The 12,505-nt window shown below is 34.1% G+C and overlaps 1 protein-coding gene across 1 annotated transcript in view; it reads right to left on the minus strand.

The window, feature by feature from the left end:
- Window positions 1–10,846, minus strand: part of GRID2 (glutamate ionotropic receptor delta type subunit 2) — a 1,108,517-nt gene extending 1,097,671 nt beyond the window's left edge. The window contains exons 1-2 of the mRNA XM_042782610.1: window positions 10,840–10,846; window positions 9,962–10,246 (exon numbers count right to left, since the gene is read on the minus strand). Coding sequence (XP_042638544.1) covers window positions 9,962–10,246; window positions 10,840–10,846 — 292 coding nt within the window. The remainder of the gene's footprint in view (window positions 1–9,961; window positions 10,247–10,839) is intronic.
- Between the last annotated feature and the right edge of the window lie 1,659 nt (window positions 10,847–12,505).

Here is a 12,505-nt window from a genome sequence, read left to right on the forward strand (position 1 = left end):
GATTCAAAATGGCCAAAACCAGTCCATTTCAGCTCACTAATGCCGAGGATATCAATCTTTATGCGTTCCATTTCCTTTTTGACAACTTCCAATTAATCATTACAAAGGACTAATTATTTTATATTCCTTTAGTTATTCTATTGTTTACTTTTTCTGTTTCATTATTTTCTACTCTATTACTTTCTTCTACTTTGGAATTAATATAGTCTTGATAGGTACTGAACATTGAAATTCAGCTCCTTGATTTTTAAGTTTTTCCTTTTTTTCCAATATAGGCATAGTTTTGCTTTTCTTTGCATTTATTATTCTTGAAGTTCAGTGGGTTAAGGTTTTTTATTTATTTAATACTAGACATTTATCATCTATTTTCTTTTCATATATTTCTTTATCTTCATAATGCCACACTTCCCTCCCAGTAGTCCAATTACATGTACATTAAAGTTTTTTGCTTTTATTTTGTTTTCTATTTTCCTTCAGGTTTCTGATTAATTGTAGTGTTTTATAGTCTATTTTCTCTATTTTATGTTTTACCGGCATTCTTTCCTTTCTCCCTTATTTGTGTCTTATAGGTTATATCAAAGAGTAAGATCATATACACAAGTGACACATATGTTGCAGAAATTGATTCCACAATTAGTTAACATTGACTTTACAAAATTCAAATGTTTTATCACTTGTCCTAGAATTTCAGCATTTTTTAAATGATATTTTACATTCAGCTGAAAAACTAGGAAATGTGTCAGAGTAAATATAAATTAGAAAGGATTTCAATGTTGTTCTACATCAGTATTACAATTATAGAAAGTATTATTCAAAAGACTTAAAATGTTCATACTCATTAAAAAAAAAAAAAGAGTAAGTTCCTTTTATCCTTAATTTTAATAGACCAGACCAGCATTTAGTTACTCAGTCTTATTTCATACTTTGTCAATACGAATTATCATAATTTTCTTATTGGGAACTATAATATCCGTCATAAAGTATTATTAGAGTTATATTCTACTGATTCAAAACTAAGTTTCCAAGGCTTGTTTGTAATTTAATCATTCATTAAGATGTACAAAATATATTTTTTAATTATTGTAAGAAATGGATAAATTTTATGCCATTCTTTTGACATTGTGTGTTTTATAATTTTTTTTCTACATAGATACTATTTAAATTAGTATCAAATTGATTTCTCAGTTCTCTATTTCTAAAATGTATAAAATTAAGAGTTCTGTTTCCCTAATTACATGCATGCAAATGTGACTAAAAGAAAAATTTAAGTCTAGAATTCCTCCCCACAGTAATCTGTGCCCAATGTTCTCCAGACACTAATTAAACATACAACCTTCAAATGTGACCTTTCATAGAGACTAGTGGAACCCCTGGGACTGTGGCCTTTACCAAAATCCACTACCATTGAGTTGATTCCAACTCATAGTGACCCAACAGAACAGAGTAGAACTGTCCACATAGCATTTCCAAGGCTCTAAATTTTTACAGAAACCAACTGCCTCATCTTTCTCCTATGGAGCAGCAAATGGGTTCAAACAGCCAGTCTTCTGGTTAGTAGCCTGATACACCCTTTAAGCCTAGAGTTGAACTCATGCCAGTGCCTCAGCTTTCAGCTGAGCAATAACGCGAATAATAACACTAGAGTGGTACACACAATTGCATGAACAACTGGCCATGCAAGATCAAAAGAGCGGCTTTTGTGCAGGGATAAAGCTTAGAGGGCAGGAAAACATAGGAAAGAAGTTCATATGGAAATGTGAAACACAGGAAGGAAGCGGGAAGAGTGAAGCTACATTGTGGGGATTTCAGTCAATGTCACCACACAAAATGTGTATGAATTGTTGAATGAAAAACCAGTTTGCTCTGCAAAAGTTCACACGAATCACAGGAAAAAGCTAAGCAAACTAACAAAAAAAATGTGGCTTATCATTATATTTCTATTACTTGTGGTACTGATTTTTGTTTTTGTTTATTTTGCAGCTGTTAATGTCTCTTTAGAGAAAGAGATTATTCTAGTTACATTAGTAAAAGTTTGTTAAAACTATAAAATGGAATACTGGACTGGGTGACATATGACAAAGCAATTTTAATTCTCCTCAAATCTAGACTTCTGAGTTCATGGAATGGGGGTGATCCTCCCAGGCCACCTGTCCTTATGTGTTGTTTTGAACTTTGAACATTTAAGGAACTGTTTTCCTAAAGTCACCTTCATGATAAACAACAGCATTGTAAGAAGAAGCCTAGTGGAGGGCATTCTGCCTTGAGCATTGTGTTCTTTTGGAAAATTATCTATGTGCAGCCAGCTTTGAGAAGCAGGACTCCAGGGTGTGGCTAGAGGCTGTGTTTTAGGACGGATGGAATATCCTTCACGGTTTTGTAGCTGATGGACCCTGAAATCCTTTTCACGTTTTGATGTTATCTTCTGAGAAATTAACATTACCATTTTCCATCTAACACACTTTCCCTGTCCCGTCTTCGGAGTACCTTCCCAAAATGTTGATTCTGGTTGACACTGCCTGATTCAAATCATATTTATTTACATTATATTCTGTTACACTAATTGTTGGTGTTTCTGTGCACATTTTAGGTTTTTGACACAGAGTTTAAAAAATAAGATTTTTCATTTTAAATTCCCTGGTATACATAAATTACAACTCAAAAGTTTGTTTCTAATTGGTAATTTCCCTTCTTGGTGGAGTAAAACAAGCAAGGGTAACATTTGAAATCTACTGTAATCCTTGACAAGGCATAAAAATAAATCAACTTATGACTGAAGATAGGAAGTTTATATCCACCATATAAACTAGAATTTAGTACAATTTTAAAAATTGTACTAATTTTTGTGGGGGCAGAGTATACTGAATTCAACTGATGGGAATTGTTCAAGGATCAAAGTGGGAAGGACAAGTAAGGTGCCATCATGAGGGGGCCCTTTTTACCAATTTAACATACTGTTGTCTTTGTTTCTACATCTGAATGGAAGTAGGAATTGGCATTTCATATGCTTCTGCTTTCCCATCTTTTAGTGCTTAATGAGATTTTCCTGATCAGGAATAACCTCACATGGAGAAATACTAGTTAGTTGGACAAATTTCTTTGCAATTAATGATCAGGATTTAGGGCAAGTACCTCTGTACTCAGAAATTTTCATGGTGTAGCATGTACTGTTTGTTGATAAAGCAGAAGCCTCAGTCTCATGACTGTGACTGCAATATTATCATAGCTCTGACAAAGGAAGGGGCTGATATAGCCCAACAAAATTCAGGAGTATGGTTACCACATAATGTTGCCTTGTACATAGTGTTTCCTCACACTATATGGACAGATTTACAATGCTCAATCCCTCCTGGGAGTTAAGGAAACACAACTTTCTCTTATCCACAACTACCATCCAAAAAATGGCCATGTACTTCCTTAGACTGGGGATACTTGTGACTCAGTGGCTCATGATTTTGCCAACTGGAGCTTCTCCAAAAAGGAGACAGCTTCCTCTCAGAGACTTACCTTCTAGTTGTAGACTTGTTTACCCCAAACATGGCCCATCCTTTCTAGAAAAGCAGTTAGTAGCTTGCTATTAAGCTTTTATGAAAATGAAAGCCTGATCCATGAATGATGCAATACTCTCATTTTGAGGTCAAATTCAATGACTACCAAGATCTGAAGTACCTAACAGTCACTGCGATCAAGTGGAAATGGTATATTAAGGAAGAAAACAAGCCAGGTTCCAATAGCATCTCAGCTTTATATGAAAAAGTAATAGCTATCTTTCTGAGGAGACTTTATCCCTGTTCCACCACCTGAAGCCAAGTGCTGATTCTATAAGGCCTTGATTCACAAAGGTTTCCATAAGTAAATGGGAGTAGTTTATTGATGGTTCTGTTAAGCTGAAACTCTGTAGTGTTCCTTGAAGATTCCTTGGATCATTTAACCTCAGTGAAAATAGTATAGTCACTCTGCTAAGAAGGCAGAATTCAAGGCTGTTCTCTTAGCTCTGAACAATGCAGACTATGGAGTGCCGAAGAGGAAATCTGGCAGAAGCCAAGATGGTGCAGAAACGAATTGTTAATATTGAGTCAGCTCTGACTCATGGTGACATTTCCTATAACAGAATGAAAAATTGCCCAGTCCTATACCATCTTCACAAGTATGTTCCAACAAGGTGTTTATCTTCCAGCAGTGCATCAGACAATATTATGTTGTTATCCATAGATTTCCATAGGCTAATTTTCAAAAGTACATCAACAGGCCTTTCTTCTTGCTATGTCTTCTTCTAGAATTGAAACCTGGCCACCATGGTAGACCTACTGGTCTTTGAAATACCAGTGGCGTAGTTTCTGTCATCACAGCAACATGCAAGGCACCACAATATGATAAACTGATGTATGGGTGGTGGCAGTTACTAATTAGGAGACAATTATCCACAAATCTCTTGTGTTACTGAACATCTTACAAGCATAAGTTCTCTTGAGAGAAGTTGTTAGTTGCCTTTGAGTCGGTATTAATTCATGGTGACCCCATGTATAACTGAATAAAATGTTGCACAGTCCTAACCATCTTCATGATTATTGGAACACCTGGGTTCAATGTTGTGTTAACTGAGTATTCTCAGTGCCTTGCAACCTATGGGCTCATCTTTCAACACTATATCAGACAATATTCTGTTGGAATCCACAGGGTTTTCATTGGTTCAGAGGTAGATCAATAGGTCTTGAGACAGATTTATTTACTGTCCAGTATAATAATGCTTCACTCCGGGAAAAATGTTGAGCAGGTTTAGTAGCAGCTCTTCATAAAACTCAGGGTTCCTTATTTATAAAAACCCACTGCATGAATAACATCCACCTGAACTAGTCCACAATGGCTTGTAGGACTTGTAGCCAAGGGGAGCCAACATCAGTATAAGGCTCATGCTGTTTGATGTGCCATGAGTATTAAAGTCTTTCTCTCTAATCTAGGAGTGTTAGGTCTTCTGTCAGCATCCATGAAACTGAGGCAGTCTAACTTGTAAGCTTTCAATTGGGACAACATCTCAGACACTACCAATTCTTCACAATATAACATTATAACCCTACCTGAAAGAGATCCTAAACAATGCAGTTTTAACTTGGAAGTATTGTTCTTTTAAATAAATTTGGCATTCCATTAGCAAAGATAAAAGAAAATAGATATTCTGGAGGTAAACAGCTATCTATGCCTGATACAGATGAATTTGCCTTCTTTGTCCTGGTAGCTGTCCTGTTTAAAATCTGCAGGCTTGAGCTCTGGTGTCACAGTGCTGAAGGCATTTGGCTGCTAGCCAGAAGGCTGGTAGTCCAAACCCACCAGCCATTCCTCAGAAGGAAGGTTGGGAAATTTACTTCTGTAGCGATATTTCCTTGGAAACCCAAAGAGGGGTCGTTATGAGTCGGGTTCGACTCGATGGCAGTGAGCTTGTTTTTTTTTTTTTTTTTTTTGTAACTTTTTTTTTTTTTTTTTATTTCATAGTCAGAATTAATCTTACTCTTATTTGTATAGAGTCATCATACTCTAGTGGTTGAAAGCAGGGACTATAAATGAAACTATCATTAATTGATTTCAGACTTCTTGACTTACTTGAAAAGTACTTGACTTTCCATTGCTTCAAATTTTCATTTGTAAAAATAAATAAATAAGAATAATATCAACCTCTGAAGGCTATTGTGAAGATTAAATAAGATGGTACATGTAAAACACTTAGAACAGCACCTGGCACATAGTGAAAGCTTTTGTCTAGCTCTTGTTACATTCTCAGGTGAAAGTTCATTTTTTCTACTCATCATAAATGGTTAAGAGCTCTAGTAAGACTTTCAATATCAGCTCTGACTCTTTGTAGCTACATTTCTGTGAACAAGTTACCTATTAGTTGTTTCAGTTTTCCTATTTCTAAGATCACGATAATACTAACCTCTGAGGAGATTAAATGATATAATGTAAAATACTTACTCAATATCCTAGCCAATAAATAAGCTCAGAAATATTATTTTCAAATTTTAATTAACCCAAGAGCTGGTCACACATTCTCCCTATTGAAGTGTCTATTCCCTTCACATTGTTGTCTCTCAAAATTCACCTATCTTTTATAATTGAAATCAAAGACTATTCATAAAGCCTTTGATCACTGTATCCAAAATTAAACACTCTCTTCTTTAATAACACCAGAATTCAGATTGTATCATTTACGACATTTAACTCATGATTTTGTCTATTAAGAGAACCATATAAATATTTTACCTCTTTTGTAATTGTAAGCTTCTTAAAGTCTAAGACTACAATGTGTAAAACTGCTTATCTCGTACCTTATACATTGTGCTAACCAAATGAGCAATGAACAAGTGTTTTCCCAAATGATACATTTATAAAAGCTCACTACTTCTGAACTTCTTTTTAAACCTTTTTTAAAAAATATCTTGAATCAATCCATTCAAATAAAGTTTCCACATTTCTTTCTTGTCATCCACTTGTTTAGAATTAAACACTTGAATTTTCTTTGTTATAGGACTTAAAGTAGACTTTTATACTGAGCCTTTACTCATAATTAACTGCTTTTGTAAAGGTGCTTCTCTAATTAACTGGATATAGAATTCTAAGTATTTTTTAAGTATATTTTTCTAAGCATTGTGCTTAGAAAATACATCTCCAAAACATTTGGTCCCAGTAGGCTGCCTGATTCCATCCAAAGATAATGCTTAATATATTCCTTAATGAAAGTAATTCTTGATAAGCAAGATAAAAGTCAAGTACAATTCCAGTGTTTGAACTTAAAATGATGACATTGATGAATGGATATGTAAATACATGTAGCTCTTCTTCAAGGTACAAGGTATCTGGATAGCCTGATATTTATTTTGTGCTCTAGCCTAGTTCTTTACTAGTAAGATGTACTGTATGTATCAAAGGAAAATTTTCTTTCATTATTCAAGGGTATTCCTGGAACTAATTTTAATGATACAAAGTAGGGTACTTTTTTAATATAAATTATTAAGTTAAATAATAAGTCAAAGGCAGGTTTATCACAGAGTAAAGGTAATTTTTTTTTTTTCCCCAGAAAATAAACACTGCTTCTAACAGAGGATCTGCTCATACACTGTATGATTATAGCATCTTATTAAATCAAAGGCAAAGTGAAAAATAAAGAATAAGGGACTTCAAATGTATGCAAATGATCCTGTGGCCATATATTTAGTGTATATTTTCAAAACATCATTTATCTCATAAATAATAAAAAAAAGTCTTCCTTTGTAAGACTTTTCTGCCAATATTCCATGTAGGACTTGGAAACAAGTTAGCAAGGAGGTGAAGATTGTTTTCCCTCATGAAAATTTATAGTTAAATAGTAAAATTCTCTCTCTCTCTCCTTTTTCCTTTTTGGTTATGAGAATGCCTTCATCAAAAAACACTTTTCCATTCTTTATTTTACAAAACTATCTCTTTTCATAGAACTAATTAAAAAAAGTTCCCCTTTTTTAAAGAAAGGTATGTTGTTGTTGTTGTTTTGCCGTCCAGTCGGCCCCGACTCATAGCGAACCCTCCTTGGGTTTCCGAGGCAGTATCACTACGGAAGTAGGATTGCCCAACCTTCCTTCCGAGGAGTGGCTGGTGGGTTTGAACCGCCAGCCATCTGGTTAGCAGGAAAGAAAGGTATAGGTTTTTAAAATTAATTAGTTCAAGTTATTTTTAAGGACATTTAAAATTATACAAGGACACACATAATCAGAATGAAAGAAATTTGACAAAGGCATACTAAGCATGTTGATTTCCAGAAATGAGAAGTTTACTAAGCTCAATAAATAATCATATCCATCAATATCAGACTTGAATATGGTTTCTAGCCTCACTTTTACTGATGAGCCAACTATTTCCTATTTCCTTTTTCTGTTTATTTTATTCATTTCAGTTTCTTTCTTTTTTTTTTTGTGATCCCTAAACAATATGAAATAAGGCATCAAACTACGGATTTCCGTGCTGCAGACAAAGGAGTGTGTTTCTAGAGTGTCATAGATATTTGGCTGAAGCCTATTCATTAAGTTTAATAGAACTCTGATTGCCAAAACCCCATGTGACCTTTGAATATTTGGGCCTGAAAGTAACTGCCACTTGCTTCCCCTCTCTGGATCCACAGGAGCACTTATTTGATGCTTCTCAGATTTCCGCCAAGCTGTTTGTGCTTATTTCTATTGATGTTACTTTCTGGCTCATTCTTCTGGTGACTATACTCGAATACTGTTCACAATGCTGGGCAGATTATGACAAGGAAACAGTTTACTATTATTACTTTATTATTATTAATTTATTGTTATTACTTTTACTTTTGTGGACTAAGAAAAAAGTTACACCACCGAGGGCAAAATCTTTTCTGATTTCCTTATGTTAATATGTGAAAGTAAGTCCATCCATATTGAATGCACTATTTTTCTGAGTCTCTTTCTTAAGACATAACCATGTTTCAAATATATATTCTTTACCAAGATCTGTTCATTTGTCCTTCTTTGGCCATCCTCATCTCTACTCCCTTTTTTCCCTCTCTAGTGACAAAAACAAGGGGCAATTATACTTGCTCATCTTGGGGATAGGTTAGTTAGAAGACAGGTAGATAAACAGAGAAAAACATATTTAATAAAAAATATTTTTATTATTTTGTTTTCTTTTCTTACCTTGGCACTCAAAATTTGAAGCAAAGTTTTTTTTTTTTTTTCACTCAAATCACAGTAAATTTGGAGACAATGCTTTTTATTTTACTTTGCCAAATTAAATATATAAATGCTGTTATGCTCCCTGCATTTTTGTTAGATTTCATACTGTAGATAATGTTCAGTAGTAATTGTAAAGTAATATAATATCAGTGACCCCAAAGAGTTCAGTACTGGGTAGATATTCGAGTCTACACAAAGCTATAAGCAAGACTGTCATTTTATTTTTTTAACAAATTAATAAAATAGATTTTTTTCCAGGGTTTTAGGATCTGTCCAAAATGGCATTTTATTGTCATAAGGAGCTCTGGTGGTGTAGTAGATAAAAGATTTGACTGCTAACTGGAAGGTTAGTGGTTCAAACCCACCAGCTGTTCCACAAAAGAATACTGGATGATCTGCTTCTGTAAAGATATATAGCCTCTGAAACCCAATGAAGGTCGCTATGAGTCAAAAATGACTCAATGGCAGTGAGTTGCTTTTTTTCTTTTTTTTTTTTTATTGTTGTTGTTGTTATGTGCCGTCGAGTCGGCCTCGACTCATAGCGACCCCTCCTTGGGTTTCCGAGGCAGTATCACTACAGAAGTAGGATTGCCCAACCTTCCTTCCGAGGAGTGGCTGGTGGGTTTGAACTGCCAGCCTTCTGGTTAGCAGTCAAGTGCTTTAGCCACTATGCTACCAGAGCTCCCTTTTTAAATAGAGGTATAAGATTTATTGGAAAGGGAGAAATACAGTAATTAAAATGTATTATTGACTGCCCCGTATTTGCAAATTTCCGAGATATATCAGAGTCAGATTTCCTTTAGAAACATTTATAAACTTAGCATTTTTCTTGTTGTGTGCCATGGAGTTGGAAATGACTCATAGCGACACTTCCTTGGGTTCCCGAGGCAGTATCACTATGGAAGTAAATTGCTCCATCTTCCTTCTGAGGAGTGGCTGGTGGGTTTGAACCGCCAGCCTTCTGGTTAGCAGTCAAGTGCCTTAGGCACTAAGCCACCAGAGCTCCTAAACTTAGCATTAGGCACAGGTATTTTTTTTTTCTTTTTTAATTTGACATCAAAAGAATTTAACATAAAAAGATTGACCTTGATACCTTAGCAACACTTTCTGTTATTGTTGCTAGCTTTATAAGAAAAATATGAAAAGACAAGAATTCCACAAAAGCAATGAGTAAGCTTCTAGATATTTTTCAGGACTTATGATGTTATTTCTTATGCAAATAGGAACCTTACAATACTCACACAAACACTTACCATATTCACTGTCATAGAATATAATGAATTTCTGCCAGGCATACTCTGTGACCACTCTCAGTATAACATCATTCAAGTAGACTGGTGGGCGAACTGAGAGGGTGTAGTCATCATTTCTGTTACTCCTGGTGAGTCCACAGCCACTCCGTGGGGTCCCAGCTGTTGAACGCTGTATGAAAAGGTGGGGTATGTGCATGGCATCTGCCAGAGACTGGAGGGACCCTGCTGACGTACAGCCAATGGAGCTGACAAGAGCGAGGATGCCTTGATTCATGAGTTCACAGGCTGCAAAAGAACACAGTAACATTCAAATGTCAAACAGTCCAATATATTTCCCCTTTTTGAGTAGCTGTGAAAAAGCTTATAGAGTTATTATATAAGCATGAAATCTTAAAAAATGGAAGCATTATACACAATGAGATATTCAAATTACAAAGTGCTATTGGAATTTGGTAAAATAATTCTGCCCACATTAGCTTTGGACCTTATGAACATTACTTAACTTATCTTTGTCTCAGTTTTCATCATTAGTTTCATTACTGACAAAAAAGCAACAATCTTGAAGGATTTTTGCAAGGATTAGAGATAATGCAGTGTCTGTTATTTTCTTCTCACATTGTAGGCACTTAATTAGTGATAGCTAAAATTTTAAATAATCAGTGTATGATTCAGAGAAAACAGAATTCCCTACTCACTACATAATAAGTTCTTTAAATAAGGTGATACTATGTAACCTGATGAAGAAGAAGATGAAGGGTTGAAGGAAGACAATTATGGCCACAAAAAAACAGAGCTACTGTGGTATCTAAAAATTTGATAAAACTTTGTCTTTCTCAATAAAGTGATGAAAATGTTATCTTTTTCCTTAACAGTCATACAAGTCATGGTCAAATCAAATACTAAATTTCAGTAATTATCTCATTCTTGCTTCCAGTTGAATAATTCCTAGTTCCTTCTGTACAGTTTATGATCTCTCTTTTAATGGCATTTTAAAAATTCTGCATATAAATTTGTATTTACCTTAAAGCACATTTCAAACTAGAGCAAATATAAATTATACATAAATATAAAGACACAATATATGTAAAAAATTTGTTAAGAAATGATACTTCAGAATTCCTATGTTGAAAACAAATGTGTGCAAATAAATCCAAAAGTCAATTAAGAAAGAGTCAAGGAAAACTTAATTCCATTTGAGAGAAGTTAGTTATATTTAGTTTGGCCTTTACTCTAGGTTTTAGGTTAAATTAAAGCATTCTAGGTATAACATTCTCAGAATTCAGACTTCATCATAGACCGTTTTATGTAATTGTTGAAAATTCGAAGAAGAACTTAGATGGCGAGCATCATTATGTAATTAATTGGTCAGTTAATGAAAAAAGATTTATAGAGCAGGATTAGAAGTGTAATACTAATGGCATGCAAATAAACAGCAAATAAATTTACTATTATTAATGTTAAGCCAGCCAATAAGTATGAAATGAGTGAATAATTATTAAGAATATAATTTTGAAGCATTGCTTTATGAGAAAGGTAATATTGGTTTCAAATACATAGGAAAGATAGCATCAGGGATGAATGTTCTTACAGTATAACAGATTTAAATTGACATTTCAGTCAAGATCACACATGGATCCTATTCAAGTTCATGAATTCAGCATTCATAGAAAGTAAAATTAATGTGCAGTTACAATTTCAATGAATTTATGCCAAAAGACTGACAAAATGATTGCATCATTATCATGGTAAAGAAAAGAATTAAAACCAAAACCAAAGTCACTGCCATCCAGTCAGATCTGACTCATAGCAACCCCTCCTTGGGTTTCCAAGGCAGTATCACAACAGAAGTAGATCGTCCAAACTTCCTTCTGAGGACTGGCTAGTGGATTTGAACAGCCAGATTTCTGGTTAGCAGTCAAATGCTATAGGCACTATGCCACCAGAGCTCCTGAAGAAGAGCATTATGGCTTTGTAAAAGCAAATAAAAATTCATATTGCTTTTTAGGGTCATCTTAAAATCTTGGTAATTTTGTTCTTGGCTAATTTTGGTTTTAAAATTGAAATTAAAATAAACAAAATAAGAGGAGTACCTTAAAATGTAAAGAATTGGAATCACTATTCAGACTACACTAATTATAAATATTAAGCAAACACATATTTTATATGTTTCTACCATTAGAGTTATAAAAGTATAAATACAGAAGTTTAGATAAGAAAATTCACTCTCAGTATTATGTTCTGTCACATATAACACTACAGAAAAACTATTTTATCATTCAGATTTAGGAGGAAAGCTCATAAAGAAGTCATATTTTAATAACTCCTGGTGGATAAAATTTTTTGTATGCAATCTGTGATTTAGTTCAATCAACATTCTAATTCTTACATATTAGCTTTTGTTGGAAAGAACACTAAATATGTATATAGTGAAAGCCGACTATGTAATGAAAAGCATCACTTTTTATTATCTACTATTTATTATACACCTTGCTACATATACTAGTAAGAATAAGTGATCTGTAATTCAAGTAGGAAGCATGATAA

This window comes from Orycteropus afer, unplaced genomic scaffold, assembly GCF_000298275.1.
Source record: "Orycteropus afer afer isolate SDZICR_OR568_19922 unplaced genomic scaffold, OryAfe1.0 scaffold00389, whole genome shotgun sequence".
NCBI lineage: Eukaryota > Metazoa > Chordata > Mammalia > Tubulidentata > Orycteropodidae > Orycteropus > Orycteropus afer.